At 50.0% G+C, this 21,477-nt stretch overlaps 1 protein-coding gene across 1 annotated transcript in view; it reads right to left on the reverse strand.

Annotated features, from left to right (window-relative positions):
- Nucleotides 1-3,434: 3,434 nt before the first annotated feature.
- Nucleotides 3,435-21,477, reverse strand: part of PTGIS (prostaglandin I2 synthase) — a 41,725-nt gene continuing 23,682 nt past the window's right edge. The window contains exons 7-10 of the mRNA XM_086702454.1: nt 12,763-12,931; nt 11,601-11,782; nt 9,303-9,454; nt 3,435-6,861 (exon numbers count right to left, since the gene is read on the reverse strand). Of these exons, the coding sequence (XP_086558580.1) occupies nt 6,717-6,861; nt 9,303-9,454; nt 11,601-11,782; nt 12,763-12,931 (648 nt within the window). The 3' untranslated portion in view covers nt 3,435-6,716. The remainder of the gene's footprint in view (nt 6,862-9,302; nt 9,455-11,600; nt 11,783-12,762; nt 12,932-21,477) is intronic.

The following is a 21,477-nucleotide window of genomic DNA, read 5'->3' on the forward strand; positions in this document are numbered from 1 at the left end:
AAATGGGAAGGAGGGGGTGGTGATGTTGCAGATGGGTGGTAAATCAGAGTAATCAGTAAGCCATAAAAAAGCAGGGGGAAGGGCATTCCAAGCTAAAGGTAGAAGGGAGAGCAGATACAAAGGCCCTGGGGCAGGAGGGAGGGTTGAAGGAGATGTGAGATGGTGGATGTGGTCAGAGCAGAGTTGGTGAGGGCAAGAGTGGTCCAAGATGAAGTAGGAGAGAAAAACAGAATGAGAAAAATCATGTAGGCGAGGGCTGTGGGGAGGTATTTGGATTTTATGCCACGAGTGTTAAAAAGTTTTAAGCAGGGAGTAGCTGATTTGATTTTTACCTTTAGGATGTAAAAGACTGTTTTTTTAAAGACTTTTTAAAGAAATTGAGATCTCAATTTCTGCTGTGGCAGAGGGAGGGAGAGTGCTGGCCCCTCTGACACACGGTGGGTCCTAGATGGCCCCTAACCATCATCCCCCTCCATGGAGATGGGGAGACAACTGATGGCATTTTGGGTTTGGGGAGACAGTTGCCAGAATTGTGGTATTTCTTTCTCACAAAGATGGGGTGCTTCTCCCCCCCCCCCCCCACCAACTTGGGATTGCAGGGCATGGAAAGTTGCATTTGACCCTTGCCCTGTCTGCTTTTCCAGCTTCATCACCCACCACTACATCCCCACGTTGCAAGCAAAGACTTTCCAACTTCTGGCCCAGTAGTAGCTGCTTCCCAAAGATGGCCCCCCATGAGCCTGCCTCTTGGTAGGCACACCTTGCCCAGTTCCAATCCACATTGACTATGGGCTTGGCCTTGTGACTCATATTTACCAGCAGAACATGACAGAAGTGATGCCATTTCCAAACTTAAGCCCTAAAGAAGGTCTGACAGCACGTACTTCTGTGCCTTTGAGAGCTCTGATACATATGCCCCGATTCCCTGCTGGAGAGGCCACGTGGAGAGTGAGAAGCCCTGAAACTACATGAGAAGAGACAGTGACTCAGCTACCTCAACATCTCAGCTGAGCACAGCCTGTCAAGTGTCCCTGCCAAGTCACCATCTGAGATGTTACAGATGTTACCTGCATCTGACTACAGTTACTTGTGAGATCCCAAGTGAGACCAGCAGAAGAACCATCCAGCTAAGCCCCACTCAGCCATAAAACCATGAGAAATAATAAAACAATTTCATTTTTTAAAGTTTGTTTATTTATTTTGTATGTTTTATTTAATTTCTTTGGTAATCCCTACACCAGATGTGGGGCTCGAACTCATAACCCTGAGATCAAGAGTCACATGTTCTTCCGACTGAGCCAGCCAGGTGGCCCTACAACAGTTTCATTTTAAATCGCTACATTTTGGGGTTGTTAAACAGCAACAGAAAACTGATATACACAGGGCCTTTGTTACACTGTTTCTGTTGCTTGGAATGGTTCCCCAACTCCAACCATCGTTTTTCCCACATGGCGGGCTCCTAGTCACCTTCCAGAGTCCAGATCCAGTGTCCCGTTCCCTGCCTCCTCATGATCCGGATTAGTTTCTTTCCTCTGGGAAACTCTATTGTGAGGCTAACTTAGGATACTCATTTCTCCGGTCTCTTCCACGGGCTGTGAATGACGATATTACCTCATCTGATGCCCACAAAACCCTATGTCATTGTCCTTCATCCCTATTTGACAGCTGAAGAACCTGGACCACAGAGACATGACCCAAATCACCCTGATATGAGGTGGCTCAGCAGAGATTCCCACCCAGGCAGAGCCTGTGCTCTTAACCACTATGGTATGTGGTCCCTAAGTAGAACCTGAACAATGATGACCTTGATTATTCCATTGAACACAAAATCCAGGAGTAGGTGATGTGAGGGTCTGTCACAGCAGCAGCTCAGAGACCTCAGGGTTCTTGGTTTTCTCCGAGATTCTCTTATCTTCATGATCACACAATGGCTGCCATAGCCATGGCATGACCACCCCGAGAGAAGGAGGAAGGAGGAACTTCTCCCACACTTCTGAAGCTCTCCACAGACTTTCCTGATCATCTCATTGGCCTGTACTGGGTCACATGACAACTGCTAGCCCAATCACTGACTAGAGGGGCCTGATACCTGTATTTGGCTCAGCTCCAGATCTTGATTTGGAGGTTGGACCGATCTTCTCTGAGCACATGGCTCCCTGATATGTGAAGGAAACCAGGGTTCTTTCACAGGGATATTTGGGGTTTGCCCCTTGGCCAACCCATCAGTATTTCTCCACCAGTGGTCAGCCCGCAGAACCCCTGAAATAAAGTCATACAGACAGCCCATTCTGCACAAGGATCCAGATGCCCCAAGGGCTCCCTTCTCAGGTTTGCCTAATGTAGGAACACCTGCCTTGTCTTTCCCAGGCCACGCAGGCCACGCTGGGGTCCTCGGGGAGGTCCCAGGGCAAGCGGATAGCCCCCCACCTTCTCCCCCCACTTGGCACCCTCTTTCCCACACACGCAGATGACGGAGTGACCAGAAGGGCCTGGTGATGGCGTAGCTGCGCCTCCACCGCTGGGGTCCCATATCTGCGTGCAAGGGAGACAAACGTCTGTGTTGAATGTAAACATTTTATGTGCAAAGTGTTGCTGTCTTACTTGAGAGGTCTATCGGAGCCAAGTTCAATCCCACCGAGCCTGCCTCCATTCCCCCTCGAGGATGAGGAACCCGATGTGAGGGACATTTGCCTCCAGAAATTATTGTTTACTCAAAGATTTGAGAGGGGAAAAAAAACAATCTTCTCTTTTTTATCTTTCCCAGATCTAATTCATTTCCCCTCTTCTTTTTTTTTTTTTTTCAACGTTTATTTATTTTTGGGACAGAGAGAGACAGAGCATGAACGGGCGAGGGGCAGAGAGAGAGGGAGACACAGAATCGGAAACAGGCTCCAGGCTCTGAGCCATCAGCCCAGAGCCCGACGCGGGGCTCGAACTCACGGACCGCGAGATCGTGACCTGGCTGAAGTCGGACGCTTAACCGTCTGCGCCACCCAGGCGCCCCTCCCCTCTTCTTTATTATATTAAGACAAGTGCATAGATTATGGTGAAGGAGAGAGAACCTCCAGTGAATTTTTAAGAGATTTTTTTCTGCTTGTCTTACTTTGGGTTGTGAGCCCCCATTTCCTGCCATCGGAAGGATTGCTGATAGAGGGATCCTGAACACGGACGGTCTCAGGAGGCAGAGAGGCCTATGCTCAACTCTTGCGGCTACTAATTAGCCATGTGGCAAGCCCCTTCACCTCTCCAACAGCCAGTTTCTTCATCTACAAAAACGGAGATAATAATATATGCAGGGCAGCTGGAGGTACGGCTGGATTCTAAAGGCCCTGTCCCAAAGCTGGCACCCAGTAGGTGCTCTGTTCTCTCTTCCCAGAAACCAACCTTGCCATTCCGGACACGGCCGATGCTCCACCTAAATCACGCTGAGGCAGTTCGACAAACAAGGATGATTTAATACATTTCAGCACATTTCTGTTCAACAATATTATATGAAAATAGAACTCTATTACAACAGCAAGGCATAATAATCACGGCTACTCCCGAAACACGGTGTTTATCAAAAAACAAAAACAAACGGGTGGGACGTCCCCAGCTCACTGCGAGCAGGGCTGGCTGGTGGCAGAAGAAGACCCTGGGCTGAGACACACACCCTCTGCCCCCTTCCCCTGTGACTGTCAAGGAGAGAGCATCGGGTGATGCCGGCCTGGCTGTAACACCCCTGGACCGCCTCCTTGTCTCATTTTGTAACAGAGAAGAGACAGACCTCGGGCTCTGAGCCTTGGCGACACGGCACGGAGGCCCTCCCACCCCGGCAAATTTATATTTCACAGCCACTTTCTATTTTTGGCAGTGAGAGATACATGTTGTCCGTTACTGGCAGTGATGGAATAACGTTCCCTTTTAAGCAAATTTAAGTGTAAGAAATGAGTCTGTTTCAAGGAGAATATCCAGTAAACAGCAATACAAAATATAGCAAAAAAAAAAAAAAAAAAAAAAAAAAAAAGACAAGGAGAGGGAAACACTTCATTAGGTCAACCTAAGAGCGTTTAAAAAAAATGTTTATTTATTTTGAAAGAAGAGAGGGAAAGGAAGCGTGTGTGAGTTGGGGAGGGGCAGAGAGCGAGGGGGGACAGAGGATCCAAAGCTGGCTCTGCACTGATGCGGGGCTTGAACCCACGACGCGCGAGATCATGACCCGAGCCGAAGTCGGACACTTAACCGACTGAGCCACCCAGGCACCCCAACCTAAGAGCATTTCCAGCATGTGTCCTGCAAGTTTGTGATTCTAAAGCAAAATACGAAGAAATACAACGACGTCTGGGTACCTTCCTAACTGACCTGTGGCAAGGAGCGAACACACTCACCTTTCCCTCTTTTCACTGTACCTTATGTTTACATTGATTTCTTTTTAAAGAATGGGAAAAAGGGGGAAAAGAATAAAGATGAAAACAAAGGAGGATTTCAAGCGTCACCTCTCAAGCTCTACTCCAATATCTCTGGTGCCAGCTGGGGCTACCTGGTGGGAGACCCATCTCTTCCTAATGACTGTGGCTCCAAGGAGCTGCCACCTTTAAAAGCAATTGGCCTTTTGGGGACATGGGTGAGAATCTAGTCCCGGGGACCACGCAGCCCTGATCTGTGGGGCGTCAGCGGGGCTTTTCCCCAGCGCACCAGGGTGCAGCCCTGCACGAGAGATCTTCCTGCAGCTACTTCTGCCAGCCTTCTTCCTTCCCTTCCAAGCCAGGAGGAGGCAGCTACAGTTGCCATGGAAACCGGCACCGTCCTCCCACAGAAGGCTGCCAACCCTGATTTCCTGCGGAGTTAAGAAGCAGGTGGCAGCAGGGGTCACCCAGGCGTGAAGATGGGTTTCCCTGGGGATATCCTGCCTCCTGCCAATCACAGTGTCTGTCTGGGAATCCTGGGGGTGCCTGGAGGCTGAGGGCCAGGGAAGCCCCCAAGCCCCTGGAACGTTTGGAGGCCTCAGGTCCTCTCCTCCCTCTAGCCAGAGCTACGGGGACTGAGCTGTGCGTACATGTGTGTGTGTGTCTGTGTCTTGGGCGATGCTAAACAGGACTGCCCCTCCACCACCCGCCCGGAGCCCAAGGAACACAGAGCTACCCACCCAGCATTGGCTACTGGGACACGAATTCTGCCAAATCCTACCAAGTCACGGCACCTCCCTGAGCGCCCCTCCTCATCCATAAAGAAGGCATAACCGTCCTCTCTTCACAGAGATGCTGTAAGAAGTAGGAATACCGCATCTACTGCACCCGTCACAGGCATTTAGAGGGTCCTCAGTAAACAGGACCTAATGTTAATCATAATACTTAACATCACAAGAAAGGTTTCCAGGCAGTTTTTCTCTTTGATCTGTCCCCCCACCCCCCGACCACAAAGCTGACACAAAAGCAAGTTTTCATCCTTGATCTGTTTGTACGAAGGGGGGTGCACCCAGGACAGGTGGACCATGGGTCTGAGGACCAATTAGTAGGTTGTTACCACCTCCTACAGTATCACTTCTAAGAGTTAGAAGAGGGTTCCCAAACTGGAGTGCCTTCAAGGGCCTGGGGGTACTGGGAATGGAAAAGCAGAAAAATCTCCACCAAGTGGAAACCCTAGCGAGCCAGAATGCACGTGCCCTGGATAAGGGAGGTGGCTGTTATCTCAGCTCTGGCCAATAGCCGCCCTTGGGAATATGGGCCCAGTGTGGCCAGGCTGTCCACGTTTTCAAGGGAAGCTGGACATTTTAAACAGACTCTCCCAAAGAGGACACGGTAACAGCTAATGTATTTTTTCGAAGTCTGGGCCACACAAAACAGGTCTGCCACTGGAGCGTGCAGCAGCTGGTGGTTCCAGGCTAGGGTGTAGCAAACCAACACCTCCTTTTCTGGCTCCACCAGCCCAGGGAGCCCTGGCTGGTTCCTTCCAATGGGGCCAGCCTGCTGGGGCTGTCTTTCTCATTCCCTACTGGAGTCTGGACACTGGGAAAGCTCTCCCATCTGGAGCCCATACGTCTAGGACAGAGCACAGAGCCCAGTCTTTGGGAGGAGCGCATGTTCTATGCCTTGAATATTCACCTTTGGGAAAACCTTCCTGAATTTTCTCAAGCATTGGTGTGAATGGAGAGATAAGGCAAGTGTGGCAAATGGGGCCCGTGGGTAAGCAGACAATTAAGGGACTCCTTTGGCTTAGGCTAGTTTAATGGTAATTTGGGGACAGAGCCTGTATCAATGGACACATGGCTAGGCCCTGATTGGCCTTTTTATGGCCAGCATCTGCTTTGACAGGCTAAGGCCTAGACCACATCACTGTCGAGGACCTGGCCCCTTGGGGAGCGGGGGCATGGCAGACCAGTCAAGACTCCTCTGCTTCTGCCCTGTGGGTCCCAGCTTTTGTGGATATCATGAGGTGGGGGGCAGGGCAAGGTGAGTCGGGAGAGAAAGAGACTCCTTTTGAAACTCGACCAGAAGAGCAAACCATTCACAGAGCTTCTGGTGTCCCTTTTCCATTCACCCCCTCTCAGCTTCCCTTCGTTCCCCTCCCCTGGACACAGCCTTCCAAGGAAGAATCAGGAAAGTGGTCATGCGGGCACCGTTGAGTGTTCAAAGCTCCTGCACCCAGGGGAAATGCAGACACAGAAAGCCGAGTGACGGGGGGGCGGGGGGGGGGGCGGGGGGCGGGCAGGCTGCGTGGAGGCAAGTGCACGGCAGAGCTCATGGCCGGACGCGGTAACGGACAGGCACGTCGTGTTCCGGCTGCATCAGCCCAAAGCCGTACCTGCTGAGGTCAAACTCGGGGATCTCCGCGTCTGGGTTGATCAGCTCCAGGTCAAAGTGCACCAGCACAAGGAACACGAATCTGCAGAGAGATGGTGTCGCAGGTGGGAAGGACTGGAAGAGTTGGGGGTCTCCTCTGGAATAAGGCAGGGGGGCAATGGCTTCCTCCTGAGTCTGACCCCAGCTCTCGCTTTGGGAAAAGTGGGAGGAGAGCACAGGTGCTTCCTGCCCAAAGTCCATGAGCTCGTTCACCCCGGCCAGCCCCTGGGGCTAGGAGGCCCGCCGGCCAGTTCTGCTGACAGGCGGTGACCAGAAATGACAAATGTCGATTCCACGCCAAAGACTGCTCGGCCGACACGAGACTGTCAGCGTGTTCTCTGCCTGATGGCTGCATGTGCCTTGTGTTGGGGTGATGGGGCGGGGAGATAGAAAGAGCTTGGCCCTGAGTCTCTGTGTGGAGGGGAGGGACCCCCAAACCCACAACCTACTTTGTATGAGTAGGAACTACACCTCTTTTGTGACAGGCCAGAGACTTGGGGGTCGTTTATTACAGCAACAGAGCCTGACTCCTCCTGACTCAGGGACCCTTTCTGACTCTCCTGCCCACCCCTTGTCCTCTCCCCACCCCTTGTCCCCACGCAACTCGTGGAGCCGTCACTGTCTGCTCTGGTCAGGGCTGCTGCTAAACCAGAGGCTGCCTTTGTGAGCTTAGGGAAAGGTACCCCGCCCCCAAGGCCTCTGGGGAACCTCCTGACAAGCATACGAGCCGGGGGCAGGGTGTAATCGTGTGCCAGTAAGTGTGGAGGCAGCCCTACCTGATGTGAACTGGCCCCAGCCCACCTGCCTTAGCTCACTTCCTGTGTCAGTGGGGTCAGGACTGGATCTTCCACTGCTCAGTGTCCCTTCACCACCCCCACCGAGACCCAGGTGCCAGTGTGGGACTGAGGACGCTTTAACCTCACTGAATGGAGAGGAGGGAAGGCGAGGACAGAGCCAAGTCCACACCCCAGGCAGCAGAGCTGGATGAACTCAACTCTGCCTCTTAAGTTTCCTCCCCACCCTGGGCCTCGGTTTCCCTGTCTGGTCAAAGAAGGCCCAAGAGGTGGGACGAGCCCCTCCCAGCTCTGAAGCTGTAGGATGCTAGAGATCAAGTTTGTATCGGGCAGGGAGTTCTGTGCTGACACCTGGATTTGGATCCTGGCACCTCCCCTCACCAGGTCCATGATCACGGTGGCAAATGATCTGACCTCTAGTCAGTATCAGGCTGACCCCTGCCTAGCAGGGGTGCATGGCAGTGAAGGGAGATAAAAATACTGACAAATTAGCTAATTTACTGAAACCCTAGGTGCAAGGCACCGTGCTAAGCATTTAGTATGCGTGATCTCTTTTTATCTGTCCAGAAACTTCCCGAGGTAACAACTACAGTCAGTTCCGCTACATTTTTGAACACGTGAGTCTGTTCCAACCTGATGGATACACTGGGACACCAAGGGGGCCTCATGCAGATTCCTCGTTTGCTTATGGGTTTCGTGTGGGAGAGGCACAAGGAGAAAGCACGTAACACGTGTGAGCCTGTACGACCATCTCTCCCCTGGGTTCTTATCTTGCATGTGTTACTTCACGAGGGTTTTTTTGACTGTCGGATCCCCGGCCCCATTTTTCCCACAATCCCTGTTGATTTTATTGTGTGGCTTCACATGGGTGTTGAGTTTTACGAAAGCGCATGAAGCAGAACTTACCGCCGAGAAAACCAAGACCAAGAGGTTAATGCAACATGCCCACCCGCCTAGCATAACTCTTGCACGTTAGTAATAGTAATGTGAGCAATTGTAATAATAACTAACACTTATTAAATGCCTACGATGAGCCAGGCAGTGGGGTAAGTACTTTGGAAGACCCAATTCCTAGATTCTGACACCACTGGGGACACAGCAGGATTTAGGACCCCCGCCTTGAACAGTTGAGGAAACAGGCACAGAAGGTCACCCAGCTTATGATTACACAGGGGCAGGACAGGACAGGGCAGATGTCATAACCCTGTCTGTGGTCCGGGGGCCAAGGCTCTTGGGATCCAGGGAAGAGAATTTATAAGGCACTCCAGCCCACAGGAGTTGAAATAACCAAGAGGGAACAATGACGTTCGGCCAGTTCCTGCTGAGAGGGTTCTGAACACGCACAGCAGCTGTGGATAGCAATGGTCAGCTGCACAGAACGTCCAGTGTTTGGTATTCTGGGAGTCTGGTATTTGGACACCAGGCTTGCAGGGAAGAGCTCATTGCCAGATCTGATGATTTCAAAAGAGATCAGAAATCTGGCTTTTTATGCGTGATCTTCTGATTCTTAAAAAGTTAGCACACATTTTTAAAAACACAAATAAATAGACCTGTGGGCAGGAGAAGGCTCACGGGCTGTGTGGAGCCTCTGCCCATTCTCCGGAGAGGAGGGCGTGTGCCAACCAGCTGGAGCAGGAGCCTCCCCCTCCAACCCCAGGCCTGCACCCCGTGCCACCGCCCCCACACTCACTGTTTGATGCTGCTGATGGCATAAGCCTTCCCCAGGCACTGGTTGTGCCCAGCGCCCCACGGCATGCTGTAGTGTTTCAGTCGCTTCCCGTCCTTGTAAAAGTCTTTCTTCTCTGACCCATCTGAGTTCAGGAATCGGTTATACTTAAACACCTGAAATAGAAAGGAGGTCCATTTCTGGCTCCACCCCCCACAACACGCATGCCGGGAGAAAACTGTGCGAGGGTGTTCATCGAAGTCTTGTTTACAAGAGGGAAAACCGGAAAGCAACGTAAAGGCCAATCAACAGGGCAGTGGTTAAAAAATTACCACAGCTTAGGGCGCCTGCGTGGCTCAGTCGGTTGGGCGTCCGACTTCGGCTCAGGTCATGATCTTGCGGTCCGGGAGTTCGAGCCCCGCGTCGGGCTCTGTGCTGACAGCTCAGAGCCCGGAGCCTGTTTCAGAGTCTGTGTCTCCCTCTCTGGTTCTGCCCCTCCCCGGCTGACGGAGTGAGTGTCTCTCTCACTCTCTCAAGAATAAATAAACATAAAAAATATATTTTTTTAGGGGCGCCCGGGTGGCTCAGTTGGTTGAGCGCCCGACTTCGGCTCAGGTCATGATCTTGTGGTCCGGGAGTTCGAGCCCCGCGTTGGGCTCTGTGCTGACAGCTCAGAGCCTGGAGCCTGTTTCAGATTCTGTGTCTCCCTCTCTCTGACCCTCCCCCGTTCATGCTCTGTCTCTGTCTCAAAAATAAATAAACATTAAAAAAAAATTAAAAAAAAATTTTTTTTAATTACCTCAGCTTTTTAGAAGGGTAGGCTTGGTCTGTGTGTGCTCACACAGAAAGGGTTCTTTTTTAATTTTTTTTTTTAACATTTATTTACTATTGAGAGACAAAGAGAGACACAGCATGAGCAGGAACGGGGCAGAGAGAGGGGGAGACACAGAATCCGAAGCAGGCTCCAGGCCCTGAGCTGCCAGCACAGAGCCCAATGCGGGGCTCGAGCTCACAAGCTTGCAAGATCATGACTTGAGCTGAAGTCAGACACTTAACCGACTGAGCCACCCAGGCGCCCCAGAAAGGGTTCTTTAGACTGGTTGAGTTAAAAAGGCAAGTTTCAAAATAGGATGTATTGTGTTATCCTGTTCACACACCTCTTTATTCATACGTGTGTCAGCGTGGTATGTGTGTCTGTAAAGGCATAAAAATAATTTAAAGGATACACTCCAAACCATTGTTAGGGAACTCCGTATAAGTGGAGAGTAAAGGCAGTGAAGAAAAGTTTTTACTTTTAAACATATGTGTCTGCATATTTCTACTTTACAAATATATATTACTTTGGCAGGGTAAATTTTAAAATTATTTTTAGAGGTGCCTGGCTGGCTCAGACGGTAGAGCATGCCACTCTTGATCTCAGGGTCATGAGTTCGAGCCCCTCACTGGGCATAGAGATTACTTAAACAAAATCATTTTTTAAAAAGAGGATGTTGGGGCGCCTGGGTGGCGCAGTCGGTTAAGCGTCCGACTTCAGCCAGGTCACGATCTCGCGGTCCGTGAGTTCGAGCCCCGCGTCGGGCTCTGGGCTGATGGCTCAGAGCCTGGAGCCTGTTTCCGATTCTGTGTCTCCCTCTCTCTCTGCCCCTCCCCCGTTCATGCTCTGTCTCTCTCTGTCCCCAAAATAAAATAAAATAAAATAAAAACAAAAAAAAAAATAAATAAATAAAAATAAAAAGAGGATGTCAATTTCCTTTGGTTACATTGTAGGGTAAGGTGAAGACAGTGTCTGAGAACAGGGCTTGGCACAGAGGAGGAGCTGAATGAAAGACGGGCGGAAGGACAAGTAAAAGGACCAGGGGCTGCAGAGATGGAGACTGAGGGGTAGGTGGATGGATGGACGGAAGGAAGGGTATGTGGATGGATGTACAGCACAGGGCCTGGCTCATGGTAAGCACCCAAATCTGTTAGAAATTATAAAAGTTTGACCCATCTATCTCAAAGTCCGAGGAGAGAGAAAAGTGTTGAGACGCTGACATAACATTCTGAAAAAAGGAAAATTGCTCAGCTATCACTTACAAAGCATTCCACGCACGCCAGGCACTGTGAAACCCTTTGTTACACGCTCTCCTTTAATTTTCCTGACAACCCAATGAGGCAGGTGCTATCATGAGGTCCATGGCACAGGTGAGAGACACAGAGAGGTGAAGTAATCTGGGCATGGTCACACAGCAAACAAAGAGCAGAGTTGGGCTGCCACTGAGATCTGGCTAGTCCCGAAGCCACTGATTTTTTTTTTCCCACAGTCCCTGGTATGCAACTTACCTCTGGGTCTGTGTAGATTTCCGGGTCTTTCTGGGGACTCAGGAAGGGAAAGAGGAGGAGGCGGTCTCCACGTCGCAGGCTGAATTCCCGCCCATCTGCCATGGGCATGGCCAGGTCCACCATGACCTCCCGGGTAATGAAGGGCGCAGCAGTGAGCCTGAGGCTCTCACTGAGCACGCTGTCTGCATGGGCAGGCACAGGAAGGGTCAGCAGCTGTCCTCTCACACACGCAAATGCCACCCCCAGCCCTCATTTTTACAGAGGAAGGTGGGCAGGCTCAGAGAGGGTGCATAACTTGCCCCCCATCACACAGAGGAGCCAAAAAAGGCCAACTGACGAGATATGATTACTATGGTCCTCAGATATTGGATGTGAGGGTTTGGGTCTGACTCTAGAAGCTGTGAAGGACTGTGGGAGCCAGGGAGATATCAGGGGAGACTGGGGAGAGCAGGGCCATCAATGTCGGTTGTTTCTGTTTGACCAGCTTACACTCCCCATCTGGAAACAGTTCCCTGATCTTCGTCTGGAGACCACTCCTCTCCCGCTGTCAGATGTTGGGCTGTTGACTTCACTCCCAATTCCATGGGCTGTGTGTGATTGACCAATCAGAGCATTTCAACCCTCTGAACCTGTCATTGGTTCAAGATGGGCATGTGACTCAAAGACAGCCAATGAGACACAATCCTGGGACTTTGGGTAGGAACATCTCAGAGAAGCACCCCCTCGTAGGACTGACAGTACGTCAGCCCGGACTGGTGGCCATCCTGCTGACCTGAGACTGGAGCCAACCCAGCAGGGCAGGGCCCAGAGAGGGACAGACTGAGTCCTAATGATGTTGTTAAAGCACCTGGGTCCACCTGTGCCTGAAGTTAGCTGTCCTCTGGACTTCTGAGTTAATGCCCTCAAAGAAAGTCCTTTGTCTGCTTCAGCCAGTTTAAGTTAGGTTTTTTGCCATTTGCAACCAAAAATCTACAGAGACCATGAGTCCTGGGCAGCTGAGTGAGGGGCACAGAGATACCAGGTCTAAGAAGATAGGAGGTCCTGGGAGACCCTAGGTCAGAGGACACTGATGGACTCTGGATGATGGGAGTCCATGTTGGGAAGGGCTTAGGGGGCCCACGATGACCCAGTCTTTGGGGCTAATCTGGAGGGTCTGTCTCACCAAGCACAGGCATGCTGTCCAAAAGCTTCTGGGGGAGGGTGGTCATTTGCGAAACAGTCTGTTCTGTTCTGGAGAGGAGCTGCTCAAGCTCTCCACGGACAGCAGCCAGGGCCTCAGGATTCTTGAGGAGGAAGAGCAGAAGCCAGAAGGCAGCAGGACCCATGTTGCCCTGCAATGAGAAGGAGCCCCTGTTATACCATCAACAGGGCAAACCTGGGGTGAGAGCTGACTGGTCCGTGCCACAGCCACAGCCCTGGCCAAGGCACAGGGGTCAGTAGGCCTGGGTTCCCATGCCTGCCAAACATCTAGGCATGACTCATGTTTATCTTCAGCTCAGGACATGGCCCAAATATGCTCTGGGGCTTTGGTGTAGCCCGATGCCTACTCTCAGCGCTATTCTTGGCATCCCTGACCTTGAGCAAAATCCCTGAGCTGAGCTCACACAGGTGATCTTCATAGCTAATCAGCAAAGAAGTGTCAGTAGTAGGAACAAGGTGTATCAGTTAAGATTATTGTTAACATCTAGGACGACCGAATCCTTAGCCCCGGTTCTCCACCCTTCCCTGTATCCGTGCCCCTTGTCACGGACTTTGTTCTGCCTCCCATTTCAGAGGCACAGTGTATTTCCCCAGCCCCCTGAATCTGGGCTCTGCTGTGTGACTTGTTTCGACCAACAGAATCGACCAGAACTGACCGAGCAGCAGCTCTGAGCACGGGCCTTAAGAGACCTTGTCTGTTTCCACTTGCCCGATGGCTTGCTGGTCCCACGAGGAGGATGAGACACACGTGGGACAGAGCCGGCCGTCCAGCTACGCCTCGTTCAGAGCAGCTGACTCCCAGCAGACCCACAGATGTGGGAGTTAAATAAATACTCATCAGTGTGTGCCACCAAATTTTTGTGGTTTGTGGTCACACAACAATAGCAACTGATGTGATGCCTGGGTATCTACTTTCAAATATTTGCACATTGTGTGTGTATGTTGCGAAGAAGCGATAATCAACGATGACCATGAAAGCTAGTAATTTCTTGAACAAAAATTACGTAAAAGTTCTCAATAGTTCAGTAATTAGGAAAATGGATAAAATCTCTTGCTCTAGGGGCACCCGGCTGGCTCGGTTGGAGGAGCATGTGACTCTTGATTTCGGGGTTGTGTGAGCCCCATGTTGGGTATAGACATTACCTGAATAAATAAAAAACTACAAAAAATATTTTTAAATCTCTTGTTCCAAGACTTCAGCCTTAGCTGAACACTTTAATATTCAGGTATTTCCTGAAGCTAAAATATGTGTGGGGTACCCCAAAATAAGCTCGCATGGGTGGAATACCAACTAACCTTGATATGGGGGACGATTTTTGTCTACCATTCCATCTTGATGATAGTCATTAAACGCCGTATTTCCCCAGTAATTCTATTACAGACATAATTGCACACGGACAAAAGGACATTTGCACAAGGATATTGATCACAGTGCTGATGTAACAACAAAAGATTGGAAGCAAAGCCGGTCTATCAATAGATCAATGAGATAGACGATGATCCCTCCATAGAACGATGATACAGGAAGTCGTTAAAAGGCAGCTGGCTCTGTGTGCACTGAAGGGACAGTAGCCAAGATGCCCTGAAGCACAGGGAGACGCAGAACAGGGATTCACTGTGCTCCCATTTGTAGGTTTGAAGAGGGATCCCATGAAGAAGCACGGACCATCTCTACAAGGAGCCTCTGGAACCGAAGCGGGAGAGGCGGGGGGGAGTGGCAGGTACTGATTCTCACTACATATGCGCTTTTACACTGTTTGAATTTTTTTAATGGATGCAGTACTTTTAAGCCAAAGAAAAGTGGGGTGATTTTTATACTGATCTGCAATGACATGGAGAAATGCTTGTGACATGATAGTAAGTAAAATTAAAACTTGGATTTTAAAAACTGCATGATCTTGGGGCACCTGGTGGCTCAGCTGGTTAAGCATCCGACTCTTGATTTCAGCTCAGGTCATGATCTCATGGTTTGTGAGATCGAGCCCCGAATCGGGCTCTGCGCTGACAGGGCAGAGACTGCTTGGGGTTTTCTCTCTCCCTCTCTCCATCTCTGCCCCTTCCCTGCTTGCATGCACTCTCTCTCTCTCTCTCAAAAAAAAACAAAAAAAACACAAAAAAACCCAAAAACAAACCTAAATAACAACAACAAAAAACTCCATGATCTTAATCACAGAAAAGAAATGTACAGAAAAAGGCAGAAAACAAATGGACCAAAGCATCAATGATGGTGAAACAGATTTTCTGGGTTTTTTTTTCTTTAGCTGCTGTGAATTCAGCACCAAGGAAGTGCCATTGTTCCCTCATTCAATTCTCCCTTCAAGCAGGTACCATTATCACCCATTTCACCGAAAAGGCCAACTAAGCACTCCCCAGTCCCAGCGCACAGCAGGAGTTCAATGGTATTTGTGGAAGAATCCTCTATGTCCAAGGCAGCCTGGGAGGTGGGCTGGCAGAACCCTGGACTGGACCAGGCAGAGTTGGGTTTACAACCCAGCTCCCCGCTTTCTGTGACTCTGGACAAGTCACTTCCCACTCTGGGTCTCAAAACCTCCATCCTGGTTAAATGGGGTAACATAAGCCATCTCCGCCTGCTGGGCACAGAGTAGGTGCTCAGAAGTGGTCTCCCCTCCCAGCACCCCACCTCTCCTCCCCTACCCCGTTTGAGAACGAGGTGGGGCCTTGGACTCTGAGATTTCCTCTGGCATCTCAGGTCCTACAGAGACAAGCAAGGTCACTTGCTGTCCATCACTTAAACAGTCAGGGGGGTGTAGGTGATAAATAATTCAGCCTTGGGTGAACCCAGGGCCAAGGCCATTTTGTCTTGCCTGGACAGTCTGATGGGGGCCACCGCTCATTAATCACAAAGCATGAGGGGACCATGAGGCTGCTCAGTGATCTCTGCCTTCCAGAAAAAACCATGGCAAGTTAGGGAGGCGGCGAGGACTGCCTTCCACCCACTGCACAGACGTGTGAGTGTGCACGTGTATGTGATCACACCTCTACAAGAGATCTTGAACTCACTACCCTGGAAGTCGAGCTGTCTCCCATAGGGCCCCGCCTCCGTTTACCCAGGAGAATACGTCCCGTCTAGCCTCATTCCCCACCCCTGCAGCCAAAGTCCATTCACCCAGGAGCGCCTGTCCTCTGCTCTACCTTTCCTGTGAATGGCAAGCAGCTGACCTCCAGGGGGCGCTCAAAGTGCACCGGACACGGCACTGGGATCCTGTGCTCCACTTTGTGGCCACCTCACCACACAGCCAGGCGGAGTGGGGGACACGTGCACCCTGCCTGCCCTGCTTCCGCTCCCTTGCCTGTGGATAGCAGCACCCCATTTTCCTTCGAAGAAGTACCTCCTACTTCACTCTGGGCATCTGGGGCTGAGCCACACCCTCCAGACCTCAGGTGTGGCCTCGCTACCCGGGCTGGGCCACTCGGTGATATACTCAGAGGGGACGTGTGACTTGGGCTGGGCCAATGAGCCTCAGACCTGGGATTTGTGGGAGAATCCATGGGAAGGAGAAGCCCTCCTCCACGGGGGGCTGCCCAGCTGCCAGGAGCTGCTGGCACCCTTCACGGCCACCCTCTGGGGCAGCCCGTCTGGGCCTGGAGCCACGAGAGAAGAAAGCAGAGCTGAGGGATGGGAGGTCACAGGTGATATCTCTTTTCATTTTTTGTGATTAAAAAAAAATCTGTTTCTTTTAGGGTCGACACGGTCGCCCCTCCCCCCGCCTAATGCCTCAGAGCTGGGAGGGAAGCCTGGCCCGCCGTGGGCCTGCCAGGCAGGCCTTCGTGAACGCCTCACTCTGCCCACCTCACCCCTTCAGAGCCAGCCCCTTCCCTGACCTGGGCGGCCCTCTAGCCCCCGGGGGCTGGAGCCTCCGGGCTCCACTCTGATCTGACGATAGCAGCCAAGCTACCATCTGGCCACGTCTCAGAACTTTCTGCAGCTGGCCTCTGGGTGGCCCCCTCCCGGTTCCCCTCCCACAGCCCCCGGACCACTCCTCCTCGGTTTTCAGGCAGACTCCTCTCCGCCTTCCTGAACCCCACAGCTGGAGCGGCCAGGGGCTGGGTCCCCTCTCCATCCCCCTGAGCCCCTGTGGTCTCCAGACCAGTGGCTGCCCAAACCACCACCACACCAACACCTCCCAAGGGCACATCTCCCTCCTGGGCCTCAGCCCTGAATTCCATATTCTTCTTCACTCCAGCTGTGTCCCCCACCCCCTACCCAGTTCTCTGTTTCAAACTCACACACCCAAAACCAACCCTCTGATTCTCTCCCCGCACGCTTGCCCCGTTCACCATCTTGCTCATCAGTTAACAGCATCTTTGTCCTTCCTGTTGCTCAGGCCAAAACCTGGAGGCATCGCTGTTGGTACCTTCTCTCAATGTCCCGTCCAACAGCAAATCCTGTTGGCTCTACCCAGAAATGTGTCCAGAATGCACTCACTCCCTCTCTTGGCCTCGGCACCTGCCCTGGTCCATCACCATCCTCTCTTGCCTGGACATTGCAGTGGCCTCATCTCTGGTCTCCCTGCCTCCACTTCCCCCCTACAGCCGATTCTCAGTGATGTAGCCAGAATAATGCCTCTAAAGCAGAGGGCAGGCTATGTTGCTCCTCTGTTCAGTGTCCTCAAAGAATTCCTTTCTCAGAGGAAAAGCCAAAGTCCTCCCCAAAGCCCACAGGGCCCTGCTACCTCTCTATCACATCACCCTGATCCCCACCTCAGGGCCTTTGCACTTGCTGTGCCCCTGCTTGGATGCCCTCATCCTGTGTATCTATATGGCTCCCCCCCTCCCTTTATATTTCTGCTCAGATGTCACCTTCCTGGTGAGGGCTTCCTTGGCCACCCTATATAAAGTAGCTCTCCCCACCCCCTCCCCCACTTTATCGGTTCTCTACAGAACTTGACTATATTTACCTTGGCTATATTTTATATGCTGACTTGTTTACCAAGTGTCTTCTCCCAGAATATCAGCTCCATAAGGGCAGGGGTCTTTGGTCTGCTCGCTGCTCTATCCCCGGCTTCTAGAATGGTGCCCAGCACACAGTGGCCATTCGCTAAATAACTGTTGAACACGTCTAGTGAGCTCTAGTCACCTGCCCAGTACAATTACAGGTTTGCCATCATCGCTTTCTCCCATCCTCACCACAGCACCTTGAGGACGGTACTGACTGCCACCTTCACTTTACAGCTGAGTAAACTGAGGCACCAAGAACATAAGGGACTGGTTTGCCAGGGAGTGGCAGTCAGGATTCAAATCCAGGCAGGTGGGTCACAGGGCCTGTGCCCAACACCACGGGGCTTCTCAGCATCTTGGCCCTGCTCTTAAGACTCGAGCCCTCGGGGCGCCTGGGTGGCTCAGTCCGTTGAGCGTCCGACTTCGGCCCAGGTCATGATCTCATGGCCCGTGAGTTCGAGTCCCGCGTCGGCCTCTGTGCTGACAGCTCGGAGCCTGGATGGAGCCTGCTTCGGATTCTGTGTCCCCCTCTCTCTCCACCCCACCCCTGCTTGTACTCTGTCTCTCCCTGTCTTTCAAAAATGAATAAACATAAAAAAAAAAAAAAGACTCAAGCTCTCGAAGCATCTTGTCACCTGCCTGAATTCTGCACACTGTCAACAACGCAGAGTCAGAGGATGTCCTGTCCCCAAGCCCTGCTCAGTTCTCCTGGCCCCACCAAAGGCTGTTCCCCAGACTCTCTGCCACTCAAGCCCCCAAGCCAGCATCTAGTTCTGCTGACAGAGGTCATTCTGCAAGGGATTCTGGGGGCGGTTGGGAGCTCCAAGTCTCTACCCATAAATATGTTATTAGGCACTAATGGGGCCCCAACTGCTGATTAAACCCAGCCCTTGCCCCTTGCCAGCCTTTGCCTGCAAGGACAGTTAATGGCTCTGAGAGAAAACTAAAAATAAGCTGCAAGTCGATGGGAAGGGAATTACCCAGAAATGTCAGTCTCTGCAGCTGTCACTGCTGAGGAGGGGCGAAGAGAAGGTGCAGGGCTCTGGGGTCCAGGAGAGGACAGGAACCAGGCCTTGAGAGGTAGCATCCTCAGCCCTGCTTTCTCTCACCCCAGTATCTGGTCCATTACCATACCCACTGGTGCTGGCTTCTCTGTTTCCAGAATTTCCTCTTCACCTCCACGGCCACCACCTGGTCCTACCGCCACTGTCTCATTGGTGTCCTTACTTCTGCCTTTGCTCCTGAGATCCTTTCCCTCCTCTGCTTAGAACATTCCCAGGGCTCCCACCTCAGCCACAGAAAAACCCCAAGTTTTTATTTACTGGGACCCACATGCCATCCATGATCTCTTCCCTCATTCCTACCCCTCCTCACTCTGCTTCAGCCACACTCAACTCCTTCCTATTGTCCAAACACTGGGTATGATGCAACCCCAGGGCCTTTGCACTTTCTGTTTCCCCTACTCGGAATGCTCTATTCCCACATCTCTCCCAAGCCCCCAACCTCAGCTCTTTCTTATCAGCCAAACCTCTCCTTCTCAGAGAGTCCTCCTCAACCACCTTGATGACAACAGACCCCCAGGATCTCTCTATTCCTGACTCCATTTTACATCCTGTATATATCCACATCTAAATTCCCCTGTACAGGGTGCCTGGGTGGCTCAGTTGGTTAAGCGTCTGATTCTTGATTTTGGCTCAGGTCATGATCTCACCAGTCTCCTTGTTGACAGCACAGAGCCTGCTTGGGATTCATTCACTCATTCTCTCTCTCTCCCCCACTCCCTCCCTCTCTGCCCCTGCCCCACTTGTGCAGGTGCACACACACTTTCTCTCTTTCTCAAAATAAATAAACTTAAACTTAAACATAAAATAAAATAAAATGAAATGAAATGAAATGAAATGAAATGAAATGAAATAAAATAATAAAATAAATAAAATAAAATAAAATAAAATAAAATGAAATGAAATAAAATAATAAAATAAAATAATAAAATAAAATAAATAAAATAAAATAAAATGAAATGAAATAAAATAATAAAATAAAATAATAAAATAAAATAAAATAATAAAATAAAATAAATAAAATAAAATAAAATAAAATAATAAAATAAAATAATAAAATAAAATAAAATAAATAAAATAAAATAAAATAAAATGAAATAATAAAATAAAATAATAAAATAAAATAAAATGAAATGAAATAAAATAAAATGAAATGAAATAATAAAATAAAATAATAAAATAAAATAAATAAAATAAAATAAAATGAAATGAAATAAAATAATAAAATAAAATAATAAAATAAATAAAATAAAATAAAATAAAGTAAAATGAAATGAAATAATAAAATAAAATAATAAAATAAATAAATAAATAAAATAAAATAATCAAATCAAATCAAATCACCCTGTATGCACTTCCTCGACTGTCTGCACCAGCTAAAACATAAGCAACAAAAGCAGATCTTTGAGGTCTAGGTAAGTACTCAACGGAACTTTTAAATAATTCTTCAAAATGACTGTTCTGCATACTTCAAAAATGTCAAGGTCATTAAAAACAATGAAAGGCACAGAAACTGTTCCACATTAAAGAAAACTCAAAAGACAGAATGACTAAAGGCACCGTGTGATCCTGGATTGGATGTCGGACCAAGATGAGCCATAAAGGACATTGTTGGGACAAGTGGCAATACTGAATCGGGACTATTAGATAATGATCCTGAATCTGGGTTAATTGTCCTGAATGTGATCCTCGTACTGTGTCATGTAAGGGAACCTTCTTGCTCTTAGGAATATACACTGAAGTAATTAGGGATAAAGAGTCATGATGTCTGCTACTTGTCTGCAAACGACTCAGTAAAATAACCCCAGTAGGGAGACAGGGAGGAGGAGGAGGGGAGGGGGAGAAGGCACATGTGATAAATGTTAAAAATTGGGAACTCAAGGTGAACTGTGTATGTTTATTAAACTATTCACACAGCTTTTCTCTTTTTTTTATTTTTTATTAATTTTTTTATTATTATTTTTTAAAATATTTTTAACGTTTATTTATTTTTGAGACAGAGAGACAGAGCGTGAATGGGGGAGGATCAGAGAGAGAGGGAGACACAGAATCCGAAACAGGCTCCAGGCTCTGAGCTGTCAGCACAGAGCTGGACCTGGGGCTCGAACTCACAGACTGTGAGATCATGACCTGAGCCAAAGTCAGAGGCTAAATCGACAGAACCACCCAGGCACCCTCTCTCTTTTTTTTTAACGTTTATTTATTTTTGAGACAGAGAAAGACAGAGCATGAACAGGGGAGGGGCAGAGAGAGAGGGAGACACAGAATCGGAAGCAGGCTCCAGGCTCCAAGCTGTCAGCCCAGAGCCCGATGCGGGGCTCGAACCCACGGACCGTGAGATCATGACCTGAGCCAAAGTCAGTTGCTCAACTGACTGAGCCACCCAGGCGCCCCAACACACAGCTTTTCTCTAAGTTTGACATTTTTCCAAATTAAAATAAATTAACACTGAATGAATGATCCCATTCCCGATACCGTCTGATGGTTAAGAAAGTCCGGGAACTGGGGCAGACAGCTGGGTATGTTCACATACCCACACCCACGCTCATGTGGAGAAACACTCGCAGATGCACACACCCACGCACGCACACTCCTATGCACACTCACACATGTGCCTGCGTGTGCCTGATGGCACACACAGAGACACATGCACTCAC

The sequence above is a fragment of the Puma concolor genome, chromosome A3, assembly GCF_028749965.1.
Source record: "Puma concolor isolate L17-30 chromosome A3, mPumCon1.1.hap2, whole genome shotgun sequence".
Classification (NCBI taxonomy): domain Eukaryota; kingdom Metazoa; phylum Chordata; class Mammalia; order Carnivora; family Felidae; genus Puma; species Puma concolor.